At 38.3% G+C, this 17,091-nt stretch overlaps 2 protein-coding genes across 3 annotated transcripts in view; one reads left to right on the top strand and one right to left on the bottom strand.

Annotated features, from left to right (window-relative positions):
• LOC137080929 (uncharacterized) overlaps positions 1 to 17,091 on the top strand; it is a 259,912-nt gene that overhangs the window by 168,987 nt on the left and 73,834 nt on the right. The window lies entirely within an intron of this gene.
• Positions 1,089 to 7,271, bottom strand: LOC137088211 (uncharacterized). The gene is made up of 2 exons (XM_067452104.1): positions 7,198 to 7,271; positions 1,089 to 4,925 (listed from the first exon to the last, which is right to left on the bottom strand). Exons 1-2 carry the CDS (start codon positions 7,206 to 7,208, stop codon positions 3,320 to 3,322), a joined length of 1,617 nt encoding a protein of 538 aa, XP_067308205.1. The 5' UTR covers positions 7,209 to 7,271; the 3' UTR covers positions 1,089 to 3,319.

The following is a 17,091-nucleotide window of genomic DNA, read 5'->3' as shown; positions in this document are numbered from 1 at the left end:
ATATAAATATTATTATAAAATCATCAGAAGATATGGGTAATAAACTTGTATTATGCCTATCCATTCTGACCAACCCAATGTGTCCAGGATTCATAGGAAAATCAATTATTATACTATAAAAAATAAAAAAAACTATGCACTTGTTTGTGAGGAAGGTTGTGAATTAACTAATTTCTGTATCCAACATTTCTGTCACGTCACATGATAAAAGAACAAGACTTGGCCAGAAGAGAGAGAACAGATTTTTTCTGTTTCCGGTGACTGCATAGCCTTGTCCGTGGGGCTGGGACTTCATGATCAAATGAGTCGTATGAAAAAGTGAAAAAGTAAGCTTTTCCCCCACAAACATCTCTTTATTCTTGCCTCTGTGTAATTGCAGTCAATCACATAATTCTCAAAAAAGTTTTTAGGTCAATGAGGAAGTTGTCCTTTTTAAATCTCTTTACTGATAACTGTCAGTTTTCACGGAGACGAACAATCACTTCTCTGTAGATGAATTACCTCAGGATAGTCACTTAATTTGCCTCCTACCAATAATATTATAAATTTCTTGGAAAATTAATCATTATTAAATACACTATAGATTAGTGAAAATGAAACCACACAATTACCCAGAGTAACTTTTCTCATTCTGACTTTTCTCACATGATGTCCACTTCTACCTGTTTTACCAGTCCCTGTTTGTTTTAAACCACAGAATTGTCATTTGTTTCTAGGCAGATGTAAAGCATCAGGATTGTACAATCCATTCAATTTGGTACATTTTTATATTCACCTTGATCTTTGGTCATTTATAAAAGTGTACCGTCTATTGTAACATCTATCTGACATATATATAACATCCATTATCGGAGGAGAAATTTTCAAATCAGTTCAGCATTTTGTCTTGCTTTCATGCTAAAAACAAAACAAAAAACCAAACAAAAAAGCACCAAATGTATGAGATGTTTCTTTAAGTTGTTTACCAACAGCTTGGATTCCGATGTGAGGACTCTAAATTTTAATAATTTCAACATTTGTTAATATTTTAAAATCAAAAGTTGTATCTATAACTTTAGTCGATGAACTAAATTAAAACTAACCGTTAAGCATGTACAAAATAAATAATTAAAGAAAAACAAAATATAAACACATTAAAGAGAATACAATCCCCTTAAACTAACCCCAATGAAAAACCAGAGAGAAAAAGTAAGATTTAAGAGATACTTTAAAGCTCACTAATAAAGGAGCAAACCGCACATTGAAGGGCAGACTGTTCCAGAGTTTAGGTGATGCAGCAGAGACGGCCCGACCACCGTTAGTTTTACAGCGAAAATGTGGGACAGTTAAAAGAAACAGATTACAAGACCTAAGATTTATTTGGGGCGTGTAAGGAATCAGAATATCACTTATGTATTTTGGTGCAACACCAAATAATGCCTTGTACACAAAAACAGCGAAACACAAACAAAAAAAACTATTCTAAACTTTACAGGAAGCAAATGTAAGGTTGCTAAAATAGGAAGAAGTCGCACTGCAGCAGTGGGCAGTTTACACTACGGCAACTTGTTCTTTTATCCGCTTATAAACGTGTTTGATTGAAATTCTCACCAAATAAACACAGAATGAATGCCAATCCAAAGTGTATTAAACAATAAACACAGAAAATGTAGTACACAGAAAATTATTATGTAAATGCATTGGAATAGTTCCAGTCCAATGTAAAGTGTGTGGGTGTGGGTGTGGGTGTGTGTGTGTGTGTGTGATGGGTAGGTTTAGGGGTGGGGCAGTGTAGGGGGATAGAAAATATGGTTTGTACCATTACGCCTATGGAATGTCCCAACATTTCACAAAACAAACGTGTGTGTGTATGTATGTTGAATATCAGCCTCAATGGTAAGTCTTTTAGTCCGGGAGAACGACAGTGAATTAATTACATTTATCGAGTAATTTAACCAGTCATAGACTATAATAGCCCAGGCGTGTGGAGCAATCGATCACGTAAACCCAAAGAGTAATGAGAGCGTCCTCTCTCTTGAACGCCGGTAAGTCAGCTTCTTTTATCAGAAGTGTCAATCAGCTGCCTGATCCCACGACGCTTCCCTGATTCCCTGGATCTTCCCAACAGAAGTCTTGTGAGAGTAAAACAGGAACACAAACATATTTCTCAATATAAACTCAATATACAACAACAGGTGTTATGAATACAGTCTTATACAGTCTTATATGAATGATTAAAATAATTCACACCAGTATACATTTCCCCCCATTATGTGGCCGCGCTATAATAGTGTGGATTACAGTCTATGAATCCGAGAAAATGCCCTTTACCAATGTACTGATCTGTTTCTCAAAATCTACAGACAAATCAATATTTCTTACATGAGTTTTAACTCTGGTGGAAAGAGAACCTAAATTAAAAACAGATGAAGACCTCTTCTCAAAACAATGCTGAAGCGCATCCAAAGGATAACTAATGTCAGTTTTAGATGGTATAGTCAGCATAGCAGTGGTAGGAGACCTTATATTTCTTAAAAATGGCACCCAATGGCAGCATATAAAGTGGGGTACTCACTTAGAAGGTTCTGTCTTTGAGGTAAGAGGCCAACCACTGCAAGGAGACCCTGAATACCCACCACGTTTTCCATACGATGTAACACGATACTATGATCTATTGTATCAAAAGCAGTGCTTAAATCCAATAAGACAAGTAGTTATTGATTTAAGAGCTTGCAAAAAGTTAATGCTGACCTACCATAATGCAGTTTCCGTTATGTGCATTGATCTAAAACCTGACTGAATTTTTTTTTTTTTTTTTAAATATTGGACATATTTATATTTTAATTGGCAATACACAACTCTCTCAAAGAGTTTTGAAATAAAAGGCTAAAATTGCTGAGGATAGATGGGTCAAGAGGAACTTCAGACTCACAGCTGGAACATTTAGTCTTGAAAACAATATCAGCTATCTGAGCAGAAGTCACTGGATGAAAACAAGATAGTAAATCTGGTGAACAAATCAAAGGAGGATCATATGTTAATGACTTAATGGAATCCTTGATCTAACCCTAACGTTTTTTTTTAAATATATATATATTCTCACAGGTTCTCTGAGATAGAACAAGAGAAGGGCCTGGAAGGGATTTAGCACTGAATCAATCAACTTTTTTTTTTCTTGTGATTATGTGATTATGACGGTTCATAAACTAAACGATTGTATTGGAGTGGCATGCCTTTTAAATAAGCACTAAAACAGTTTGATACTACGATTAAAATAAGTCTTATTTTCAGATCTACATGCATTCATTTCTCACAGTAATCAATCTTCATTTTCATTGATTCATTTCTTGTCTTCTCTGCATTTGTTCACTGCACCAAGGAAAAGTTTGGTCAGACCAGCTTTCAGGTAACTCAGAGCATCTTTATTTGCTTCTTCAGCTTCAGCGGCTTTCCTCATTTCCTCCAGCTCTTTAGCCCAGGTTTCTTTCCCAGCCTCCCTCAGTCTGGGGATGAAGAAGTCCAGATGCTGAAGAGTTAAGGCCGAGTCTGGCTTTAATGCGATCTGAGACAGATGCTTGATGGTCTTGTAGGCATTGAACAGGATAATTTGCTTTTGGTCCTCAATCTCTTTCAGATCTTTGTCAAGATCTTCCATTACAACTGAAAACCTCTTAGCTTGAGCTTTTTCATAATTATTTTTTACTTCATCAAATTTCACCATAACGTTAGAAAAGCTGACAACGTATTTCTTGTCTTCTTTGACATGTTTGCTGTGGTGGCATTTCCCTGTGCACACGGTGCAGTAGCCATTTTTCATGACTTCACATTTGCTGGGATCAGAAGTCCACCAGCATCCAAACTCATGACAGTTTTCCTCACAGACGGTGCAGGTCATCGCCTTCCTGCTCTTCCATGAAGCACTTTCAATGGGCACCTTCTCTTTGACAACCTTTTGGACTCTAATGCTAAAGTTTGTACGATTATCGATTTTTTCCTTGTTTTCTCTCATTGCCTGCTGGATCTGAATTTTTTCAGACTTCTTTGACTCTTTCTCTTCGACCCTCATCTGTAAGTTGCAGATTAATGCTTCAAATTGAATGCGCTCCATCAGGACATCTGAAGTAAGCTCTAAACTTTTTCTGTTCTTTTCATCCAGAGACTGAAGGAAGTGCTTCATGCTGTCCATGCTGTCTTCCCAGGCGTCTCTTTGAGCACGAAAGTAACGTTTCTCATTGTGACGGGCGTCTGACTGACGGTTGTTGAATAAGAAATAAACAGGTTGGCCTTTTTTGTCTCGTCTGCAGGGGATTTGAGCTTTATTAATGGCACCAAGGACGTTTTTGGGTTCCATACCATCAGAGTGTGTGATTAGAAACACAATGTTGTTCACAATGTCTTTGCCAAACAAAGACAGAACTGAACCGATAATATAATGCTGTCTGTCTGAAAGACGATTCTTAGACGCTTGAATCACAAAACACACGGCGTCAATCTCACGAACGCCATAACTGCTCTGAAACAGAGTGGCTAAATTCTCAGCAACTTCCAGATCTTTTTCCAGTCCTCTAGTGTCTCCATATCCTGGAGTATCAATGATGGTGAGAGATACAGGACTCTCTTCAGGACAGACCTCATACATGGTGATTTCAGAGGTTTGTGATTCGGATTGGTCTCTGGCTTCTTCTTCTGTGATTTCATACCATAGCTCTTCCTCAATCTTCACATCTAATAAGTAGTTGACCATGGTGTTGATGAGAGTCGTCTTGCCAGCGCCGGTTTCTCCCACGAGCAGAACAATTTTGTTTTTTTTTCTGGCATCTTTTCTCCCATGAGTCCATTTTCTGACTTTTCCATTATCATCAAGCACTTTTCTCTGTGTGTCTAGACGAAATCGTTTTGGAGGACCTTGATGAATCAGAGTTGGTCTGCTTTGTGGACTCGGCTGTCTGTAAAATATGGAGTCAAATGTTTCTCAGAATATTTATGTTCATATACATGGTCTCATGAATTGTAGCACACATCAACAGATTAAAAATTGTAACATAGTAGTATTAATCAATATACAGACATCATGTAACATATATCTTCAACGTGAACATACTAATGTTATGAAACGATATTTAAAGGAAACAACCCAAATACAACCATTCTATTAAAAATAAATAAATAAATTATTCAATGGATGTTGGCCACACTAATTGGCACCCCCAAAAATTCTTATGAGTAAAATATCTCTGAATATTCCTATCATTATTAAATTTGTGTAGCATACTAGGGTGACTAGGAGCATGACATTGTCTTGCTATGACTTATTGTTTCACAGGAGTATATATATATGAGGAAAGACCAAGGCCAAATTCCCTTAATCATTCATCACAATAAGCCTAAAAATATTATCACAAAACAGCTACATCACCACATGTTGTTTGGGAGGGTTTCAAGAAAAAAAATCTTTCTTGCTCATCCATGACTGCAACTTCAAAAGGAACCTATTTCTGTGGTCAGATGAAACAAAAAATAGCTTTTTGGCTGGGTTTGGTGCACACAGGTATAAAAAGTACTCATGCCAAAAGTTAAATATAATGCCTGATCTTATATTTAATGCCTGATGTTCTGGGCCTATTTTATTTTTTTGCTGGAGGTCCTGGACTTCTTGTTCAGATATACAGTATCTCGTATTGTAGCACACATCAACAGATTAAAAAACTAAATCAAAACCTTCTAATAATGCGTTAGTTCCAGTGAAAGGAACCCTTAATGCTTCAGCATACCAAATACATGTTGGACAATTTCATGCTCACAACTTTGTGGGAACAGTTTGTGGATGGCCCCTTCCTGCTCCAACATGACTGCGCTCCAGTGCACAAAATGTCTGTCCATAAAGACATGGATGAGCGAGTTTGGTTTGAAGCAGGGCTATTCAAATCTTGCCCTGGGGGGCCAATGCACTGCAGAGTTTAGCTCCAACCCTGATCAAATACACCTGAACATGGTAATCAATGTCTTCAGGATCATTAGAAAATCAGGTGGGTGTATTTGATCAGGGTTAGAGCTAAACTCTGCAGCGCATTGGCCCTGCAGGGCAAGATTTAAATAGCCCTGGTGTGGGGGAACTTGACTGGCCTGCACAGAGTCCTGAGCTCAACACAATAGAAGACCTTTGGGATGAATTAGAGCGGAGACTGCGAGCCAAGCCTTCTTGTCCAAAATCAGTACCTGACCTCACAAATACACTTCTAGAAGAATGGTCAAAAATCCCCATAAACACACTCCTAAACCTTGAGGAAAGCCTTCCCAGAAGAGCTGAAGCTGTTAGAGCTGCAAAGGGTGGACTGACTCCATATTAAACCCTACGGATTAAGAATGGGATGACATTAAAGCTCGTGTGCATGTAAAAGCATACCCAATACTTTTGGCCATATAGTGTATTTAGCAATGGTGCCAATATTAGTGGAAGGCATTGTCTGCATAGCCAAACACTATTGACAGCAATATAACACATGAATGAGATCATAGAGCAAGACCTGATTGATGTTAAAAACAGCTAAGCATAATAAGTCGAGAAAAAGTACTTGCTCGCACTGACTGGCACACTGGTAAGGTGTGCATGCGGAAAGTTGACAGGACAAGAAAAATAACTTAGGGCTCATTGCTGAATAACTTGTGTAGCTGTAATAATTTTGTACCTCCTATCACTCACTCTGTCTGTTTGTGCTGCATACAATTTCCCCACATGATCAGCTTGTACACAATCAGCTTGTGATCTGTTGTTTTTTTCCAAAACAAAAGCTCAAGGGTTTATCTCTTGCAAGTGAAGAAATTAGGATGAAAGGATTGTAATTCCCTTATACTGTAGTGTAAAGTAAAATATACTAATGAAATATTAATTTTCATTTATTTTAGTGCATTTGTTTTATAATATATGGATGTCCAGATGTTTTCTTTTTTCTTTTATTAATTTGCACACTGTAAATGGCTTAAAGCTCCTAGTTTTGAGCTCTCAAAGTTCCTTTTATGAACTTTACTCCAACTTATACTACAGCAAACTTCAATCAGTAAAGCTGTTGATGCCAAATGAAAATGTCATTAGACAAACTAGATTTGGGCTAAGCCTCAAATGTGTCCAATTTCTGGCTCTGCCTCTGGTGCACACCTAGCCGTGGATTACCCCTTACAGCACATACTCATCCTGTATAAAGCACATCAATTTCAACTCACCTGAAATTCATGCTGATCGCTGGACTGAATGTGTGACCTCAATGAAGACCTTCACTGGCACTCCCCAGTCTGCTTACAGCAAAACAGTTAATTACTTTATTAGTAAAACACAAAAAAAATTTAAACTACTATATATTTAACTATACTTCAAACATTGAGATAAAATTTTGCTATTAAATATGAATATAAATGCATAGAAATTAATATTCTTATAGACCAGCCTTTGTGCTGAGTTATCTAACAAGCCTAACTGGCTGGAGTCCCTCCCAACCAAATGTGTCTTCAATGTAGTTTAGTATCTGAATAAATAAAAAAAATAGTAATATAAAATTGCATAACTTATACTTAAACTGACCAGAGTATTTAAAGGGAGAAGGTTACATCACATTTTAACATAAGATGTAAAATTTTGATCTGACATAAGAGGACACAGATATGACATTTAATACATTTAAAAATACTGTTCATCTCTAGCTTTATTGCTCAGTCTTATTTCAGGGTTTTGATCTTCTCTCGACTTTTTGACTAGGCTAGCCATGTTGCATATTAATTGTTCTAGCAACCTCAAATTAAATTTTTGTGTATTTTTTGCTACTCTATAATGATGTTCTGGGGCCGAGCCTGTTCTGAGATAATGTTTTAGTTTACTAAGCCCCTGCTGTTTAGTGGATTATTAGGTCGCAGCCCTGCTAAACTAACATTTGATCTCATGACTAAGTCTCAAAATATATGAGAATATGCCAGCATTTTAAAATGAAACTCTTTACATATTTAAAATATAAATGAAAAGCATTCTCACCTTGCAGAGTTTCTTTGCTTGAAGTTTTTGTGGTGATATTCGAGTGATTGCTGATGACTTTTATACTTATACCCGCTCATGTCCAATGAAAACCTGCTGGCATTGATGGAGAAGGCGGAGGCGGAGGGGGAGGAGGCGGAGGGGGAGGAGTACAAACCCACATACTCTACATACATGCATAACCACAAGTTATGTGCAAATGATGTGTAAAATATTTGCACATATAAGTTCTTCAACAATAAGGCAATATAAAATTACTCCTTCACAGTCTGTGACACTAGATATTGAAATCAGAACATTCCCTTCCTGCTGACTAATGAAGACAACAACACACAACATACAATTAAACTGTAACAGTATAAAATGTGAAGTAATAATATATGTTAAATGCATATTAGGCAATAAGTAACTACTGAGAGAAATAAAGCATTTAAAAAAACACGTTTGTTTTTTTGTGAAATTTGGGGACATTCCATAGGTGTAATGGTTTTTATACAGTACAAACTGTATTTTCTATCCCCCTACACAACCCTTAAACCTACCAAACACACACACACACACACACACACACACACACAATCCCTAAACCTACCCTTCACAGGAAACATTCTACATTTGTACTTTCTAAAAGAAATTCATCCTGTATGATTTATAAGCATTTTGGCCAATGTCCTCATATTTCAACCTCTCCTTGTAATACCTGTGTCATACCCATGTCATTATACACAAAATTTCACAAAAATATGCACTCACACACACACACACACACACACACACACTTATTGTAAGAAGACCTATTAAGAACTCAAAAGCAATTGTTCTCATGCATTACAAAAAATTCATAGTTAATTTTGGTTTCTTGCGGTCTTTCGAGGACAGTAAAAGTTAACTCTGTGCCATCTTTCACATTTGAGTTTAATCTTCCAGGAATGAAACCAAACCTGTGAAACCTGTGTGAGCTTGACAAATGTTTTCACAATGGCAACATAAGCAGTATAGGGTCAAAAATAATTGCTAAATAACTCCTGCTTAGTGATACAAACTAAAACATTAAACCTGAGATGTTAAACTTATAGCTGACATTAGTTTAAAAAAATAAAATAAGTCAGCATTATTTCGGAAATACCAATTGTAGATGAAGTCAGGACGTGTTGTAAAACTTTTTGCCAAGTGCAATTTTTATGTATTGTCACCTAAAAGTTGAAATAATTCTCAGTTTATGAAGTTTATGAAATTATAACTGTCAATTAATGTCAGTCAGAAAGAGTGAAGTTTTTACAACCAACCCCACTGCCACTGACAGTTGAACATTACAAAAAACATGGACATAAGTGAATGCAATTCCATAAAAGCTGGGATGAGAGTAGGAAGTTCTGTACAAGATCGTCTCTGGTTACTCAACGTAACCTTAGTTCCCTGAGAGGACGGAACGAGTCATTAGGTATGGGGAAAACCCTTTTCCTCAAAATACTGAAGCCTGATTGAATTACTCTATTGCTTTGCAATAGCCAATGGTGTCCTGGCAATCGCCTGATTGGCTGGCCCAGCCACTATATAAGCGATGTCAGGCGCCAAAAAACCTCAGAATATTTCAACTGAACGAGAACTATTGAGGCTATGAAAAGGCGTTTCACACGGCAGTTTACGTAATGTCTCGTTCCCTCCTCTCAGGGAACTAAAGTTAAGTTGAGTAACCAGAGACGTTCCCATATCGAGTCGGTTCCTCGACATTATGTATGGGGAACGTATAAAACCGTATAAAACTCTGCCGTGTGAAAAGAAATAGAGTCGGCCCGGTAAAACAGAGCCTATGGCGCTTTCGACTGTAACCAATGGTATCAGCGCGTTCGCCCCTCCCCCTTCGGGTCGGGTATTGGACCTGGTTGAAAACCTTGGCAGAGAGCCAACTCGGCGTTGACACTGTCAGCGTCTCCCTTGTATACAGTTGAACATCGTTGGACTAGTGAATTATAGGGGATGAGTAAAGTCAACAAGATGTTGGTGCTCAAATATATAGTCAGCCTGAATAAGTGGGCATAGATAATGGGGATAACATTGAAAGTGTGATTATGACTTAAAGGCGCTATAGAGTTAACTTGACTCTGTATCGTCCTGTGCTGCTTAGATGACCTAGTTGAAACCACGGCTGAAACGCGCTGGGGTGGGGTGTGTCTTCAGGTGACTCAGTCGCCCAATGGCTGCTCAGCCTTCTCCTCCTGCACTGACAGGACGTGTGGTGCAAACGAGGGACTATTTATATTATAAAATTTCGCAAAAAAAGTGTTGTGAGATGACCAGCCTGCCACGAGGCAAATGTCTTGAATAGACATACCTTTAGCCCAGGCCCATGAAGATGCCAGACTCCTAGTAGAGTGGGCACGCACTCCTATCGGGCAGTCAAGCCCCTGGGAATGATAAGCTAGGTGCAAAGCCTCCACACAATCCAGTGCGACAGCCTCTGCTTCAACAGCGGGCCACCTTTCTTGGCGCCCGCGAAGTAGAAGAAGAGCTTGTATTGTGACATCCTGGGCCCTGAACGGGGTTGAGAGCACTTTAGGCGTGTAGCCATGTCTGGGCGTGAGTCTGACCATACAATCATCTGGACCAAACTGCATACAAGCATTGTTAACTGAGAGGGCATGTAGATCACCTACCCGCTTCCCACATGCTAGCGCGAGCAGCGCCAGCATAAATGAGAGCACTTTCAGGTCGATAGACTCGATAGCAGGGAGGATTGTCGCCTCACTCCCCGAAGAAAGCTCGTTATTAAGGGGTGTTTACCCACTGAACGGCCGTCCCGTATACTATGAGAGGTTGCCATAGCGGCCACATAGACCTTCAGCGTAGACGGAGAGCTGCCATTATCCAGACCTTACTGTAGGAAGGTTAAAATTATGGGAATAGCACAATCCACAGGGTCTTCATTTTTGCTATCACACTAGTTCGCAAACACTCTCCATTTCAGTGCGTATAAGCGCCTCGTTGACGGTGCTCTGGACTCTGCTAGCGTGAGCCAGACTCGGTGTGAAGCATCCAACTGGTTCACTCTACACTGATTTTCCACATGTGTAGATCCCCCAATTCTGGCCTGGGGTGCCAAATGGAGCCCCTTGCCTGGAACAACAGATCCCTCCTCAGTGGAATTCACCACGGAGGAGTTGACATGTTCATCAACTCCAGAAACCACGGTTGGTTGGGCCACTTTGGCGCTACCAAAAGCAGAGCGTCCCTCTCTTCCCTGATCTTTTGCAGCACTAACGGTATTATTTTGACTGGGGGGAACACGTATTTCTGACCCGTGGCCCAACAACTCGACAGTGTTTCATACAGTCAAACACAGAAAAATATGTGTTTGATTATGTCGGTCTGTTGACAGATCACCTGAACATGAATGAATGTTATCAGTTCAGTCACAGTTCAGTCACAGTGACTGATAGCCTACATGTGTTGCTTGACCAGATGAAATGAAAACAAACCCAGATAGCAAGCATGTTTGGGCCACATGTGGGTATTATCTGGCACATATGGCCCAGATATGGCATGGCTGAACAGATATGGGCCAGAATGTGACCATATTTGTTTTGCCATAACTTTAAAATCGGCGCAAAATGTGGTCTTGGTTCACAAATGTTTTTGAGGTATATGGCCCAGATAACAATGTACACATAAGGGCTATATGTGTTTGAATTTGAATTTGAATAATTTGAAGAATTTATTTCACACACTTTATCATTTCATTTTAGAGGCAAAATGAACAATAGTTACAGAATAGTTATTGTGTGTAAAATGGGAAACCCCAAAGAAGCTACTGAAAGCTTTTAGGAGGGGGCCCGATTAAAAATGGATGCATGCAAGAAAACTAGTCCGGAGTTTTAAATCTATGGCACATAGTATTTGAGCTATGGCACAAAGTGAGAAAGGCTGACTTGTGGTAAATCTTTGGATTTTATATGGAAAAACACAGCAAACCTGAAATCAAGGGCAGCTGACATCTGAGGTTTCACACCTCAGGTGGTTGCATCTCATTAGTGGAATGAATCTGACTGATACGGCACCATTTTCTCATCTGCTCTTATGAGTTTTCAGTCACGCATATCTTCAGGTAAGTGAAGTTTTGGTATTTCAAAATCTTTTTAAGGTTATTTGTGCAGCATTATGTATTTGTTTGAGGAGAGTGTCGAATTAACCTCAGTTGAGTGTATGTACCATTTCAATCCCATGTGTAATGCAGCACACAGTCACCGAACGAGTCATTGATTTATGATTTAAAACTCCGGACTAATTTTCTTGCATGCATCCGTTTTTAACGCGCCTCAAATATTGTACAGTCTGACATTTATGACAGTTTTGATCTTACAGTGTGACATGGCTAACAGCATTGATGTTTGTACAGCCTGACATGGAACAATCGTGGACTATAATGAATCTAAAAGTGTGCACCCGGGTTAAGTTTTGTTGCGGCCGTGACATATAGTAATGAAGGGGGGAGTGGGCCGACACCCTTGCCTCTTCATCATATGCCTCTTTATCATATGCATCTTATCCTTTTGAATGATTTTGAACAACCTCATGAATTAAATAATCAGTTATTATCCTTTTAAAATAATGAATTATTGACAATCAATTTTATGTGATCATTAATACATTTAACTATTATTTAATATGATTTTGACTCTATGTCGGCTGTATGGTTTCTAATTTGCTTTCCAGAGACGGTCTGACAAAGACAGTCTGACCCCTATCTATGTGCCCTGATATAGATAGCCTGACCTCTATCTCTGGGTCCTGACCAACAGGACCTTGGAGAGTAAGTTAGAACTTCCAAGAGGTGAATCCTGCCTGTTGTTAGTAACCCCAGGACAGGATGGGGTGGGAGGATTGGAGTCTCCCAATTGTGATTTCTTCCCATTTATATAGTGTGATTTTTTCCCATTGATAGAAGTACATTTTTGTCTTTATATTTCTTTAGAGAATGAGGTAGATGACATTAGTCATACTTTTCTTTATGGAGATGTGTTTGTCATGTGGTGTTGATATCTTGTCCTGTTGATAAGCTCACTGCTGCACTAACCTTGGAGGAGAGATGTGCCCTAGAGTCTTGTGTGTGTGTGTGTGTGTGTTACATGTTCTGTGCAGGTCTATGGAATGGATTGGACCGCTTTTCTCACACCCTAGACCTCTTGGCGTCTTTCTAGGACTCCCCTGAAGTCAACACTACCCCAATCTTGGGATTGTCTGATGTATACATCCTGATTAACAACAACAACATCTCCTATCTATTCTCGTGTGACACATTGTTTAGACTTTATGCCAATCAGTAATATTCCACGTGTTTGTAATGATGTAAATCATGCCCTTGAAATTGGTATAACTGGTGTGGTAATTTTGTGTAGAGTAGAGTCTGGCCTGACACCGCCCTGAGAGACTCTGAAGCTGACTCTACTGATGAAACTGCAAATTATTCTTCAGTAAAATTCTCTCCGATGATTGAACATCCTGACTCCTGGTCTTCATTTCGCATATCTGGTCTATGGGTCAAAACTGTAACCCCTAACAGTTTTTGGTGGAGAATGCGGGCAATCCATTCCATAGACCTGCACAGAACATGTAACACACACACACACACAAGACTCTAGGGCACATCTCTCCTCCAAGGTTAGTGCAGCAGTGAGCTTATCAACAGGACAAGATATCAACACCACATGACAAACGAATCTCCAGAAAGAAAAGTATGACTAATGTCATCTACCTCATTCTCTAAAGAAATATAAAGAAATATAAAGACAAAAATGTACTTCTATCAATGGGAAAAATCACACTATATAAATGGGAAGAAATCACAATTGGGAGACTCCAATCCTCCCACCCCATCCTGTCCTGGGGTTACTAACAACAGGCAGGATTCACCTCTTGGAAGATCTAACTTTCTCTCCAAGGCCCTGTTGGTCAGGACCCAGAGATAGAGGTCAGGCTATCTATGTCAGGGCACATAGATAGGGGTCAGACTGTCTTTGTCAGACCGTCTCTGGAAAGCAAATTAGAAACCATGCAGCAGACATAGAGTCAAAATCATATTAAATAATAGTTAAATGTATTAATGATCACATAAAATTGATTGTCAATAATTCATTATTTTAAAAGGATAATAACTGATTATTTAATTCATGAGGTTATTCAAAATCATTCAAAAGGATAAGATGCATATGATAAAGATGCATATGATGAAGAGGCAAGGGTGTCGGCCCACTCCCCCCTTCAGTAACTTTTGGAAACTCGAGTGTGCTGTGGCCATGAGATCTTTTGAGGGGAACGACATCTTTTTGTTCGCGTCTATGAGCTTAAGTCTATGAGTCTATGGTTAACCCAAAAATTTATATTCTGTTATTTACTCGCCCTCATGTTGTTCCTAAGGATTTATTGAATGTGTGTTTATATATATATATATATATATATATATATATATATATATATATATATATATATATATATATATATATATATTTTTTTTTTTTGGTGCAAAAAAATTATTAACGAAAAAAAAATAATAATAAAAAAAGTGACAATAAATGATGACAGAATTATATTTTTTTGTTAAACTATCCCTTTAGTTTAAGATTTATTTTAATCATAATCATGCAGACCTAGCTTCCAGGTCGTATTGCTATTAACATTATTTAAATGTAACTTTATTGCAGGTGCAGTCAGTTGAAACAACGGAACACCAGGAACACATTTCCAAACACTGATTAGTGTCACAATTCACCAGTGTGAGTGCCCGTGCTCACCACCAGAGGGCACTCCAATCCGGACTGTCATTCTATCACAAACTACATTACCCATTATCCTTTGCCCAGACTCATTAGCACTCACTGTTTACACCTGTGTCTTATTATCCTGTTTTCCTCACCATATATAAGCCTTGTTATCTCTGTTATTCACTGTGAAGTCTTGTTTTGTGTGCACTGCATTTTTGAGTATTTTCCCTGGTTTCATGTCACATGGTTTGTTGGATTTTTTGCCTGTTTCACGGATTACCTGTTTGCCTGTCTTTCCTGTCTTGTTTGCCTTTTTGGACTGTTTGCTTGTGTATGACGTTTTGCTAGTGATGGCCAAATGAGGCTTCCTGAACCACTGAGGCTTTCCAGCCCATTGCTTCACCAAAAGGTTCATTTACCTGAAGCCTCATGAAACAGTGCGCTCCCTAGTGACACCTGCAGTGCAAAGAAATGCATCGCACACAAAACTATTCATCCTGAGCAACCAAACTGTCATAGTGTGGGCACACCATTTTTCTATTGCCTGTGTATTAATAAAGTATTTTACTCTGCCTGTATTAACCTATGCACACACAACTCACTATTCAGTAGTTCTTTGGGTTAGTGATGAGATTAATCTTTCCCTAATACAGTCTAGTCCTATAATAATAATATTAATAATAATAATAATAATAGCAATAATATATATAATAATAACACTAGGCCTACTACTAAAATATGAGGCGCCGTACAAGCCATAATTCATTCTGGTACTCACACACATGCATTCTCATTTCACATGCATATATATATATATATTTAATTTTATAAATATATATTTATATATATACTCATATATATATATATATATATATATATATATATATATATATATATATATATATATATATATATATATATAGTCTGCTCTCACACACATTGAATATAGGCTATATATATATATATATATTATAATTACGTAGTATAGGTATTACAACTAGGCTAATTTACTCTAATAATCTACTAAACTAAGTATAATGTAATATAATATATAATACAGCTATGATATATAATGATATCGCTACTACATACAACCAACACTTCAACACCAATGCAAATGCCTACTGCAAACCCCACAAGAGCCGCGAGGTTTCGAACCACTTTTATCCGAAAGCGATACTCAGAATGAAGCAATGACGTAATCAACAGAAAACGAGGCCTCGTTTGTCATCGTCACGTGATTTTCACGGAAACGATACAAGCCTCGAATCGGGGCTTCATCTGGAACGCCCCTTTTTGCTCGACACAAGCTCCGGAGCCTCGCTTCAGATGTCCCATCACTACCTTTTGCCTGTTTCGGACTATGATTGTGGATTACCCTCTTAATAAATACTGCATTTAGATCTCCTACCTTCTGTCTCAGAGTGGTTCTTTACAATTAGAGACTTTATATACCTTGTGAAGTTGTTGTTTGTTATCTTTAGCAAGTTACTGTGATTCCCCCCTCACTTCTACTTCAACTCTCATTGCTAGTTGGACTGCATTTATATAGCGCTTTTAGTTGAACATAATATAGACTCTTTGAATGTTATTTATATTAATATAAATGGTTTCTGAGTGACTAAACATTTGTCAAAAGTAAATTATTGAATACATTTGGTTGTTGAGTGTTTTATTTACCATGGAGTAAAGACTTTTACATAATGTTCAAAGTTGCATGTGGGCCACATAAGGGCCATTAGATTTTAACAAAACTCAGCCATACTAAAATTTCACATAAGGCCCACATACAATTGTATTGTTTGGCTCGTGTTTGGTGGAGTTATGGCACTGCTTTGGCTGAGCTGTTGTAAAGAAGAAGTGGGCCGGCAAACACAAACTGATCGGGGCCACATCTAAGCTGTTTATCTGGGCCAGTTCTGGGCCAAAGGAAATTTGTTGACTGCGAAGCATTCGTGCAGACAAAATCTTTGCTAATCAAATGGACTGTATTTTAGGCCGGCGACACACTGCAAGCATGGCATTTCTGCTGTGTGTCATCCAGGTACCGGCTGCGTGGTGTTTTTTTATGTCTTTGCACACGTGTCTGACGTGGCGCTGCTGCTAGGTGACTACAGGGAAGGCCTATACGTCATGCACTTTATGTTAAACATAAATATATAACCTACTGATACAGCAAAGAGATTTTCAGCAAAATAGGCTACAGAATATTTTGTTCTGTATTGAAAGGTGCAAAATTTCAAAATCAATAATTAGCCTTTTTAAAATAACAATTAGGCCTATAACTGCATTTATGTTAAACTAGAGACTTTCAAACCTCACAATGTCATTAATTCATAA

This window comes from Pseudorasbora parva, chromosome 1 (genome assembly GCF_024679245.1).
Source record: "Pseudorasbora parva isolate DD20220531a chromosome 1, ASM2467924v1, whole genome shotgun sequence".
Taxonomy (NCBI): domain Eukaryota; kingdom Metazoa; phylum Chordata; class Actinopteri; order Cypriniformes; family Gobionidae; genus Pseudorasbora; species Pseudorasbora parva.
Note: the sequence above shows the minus strand (reverse complement) of the source record. Positions and strands in the feature narration are given on the sequence as shown.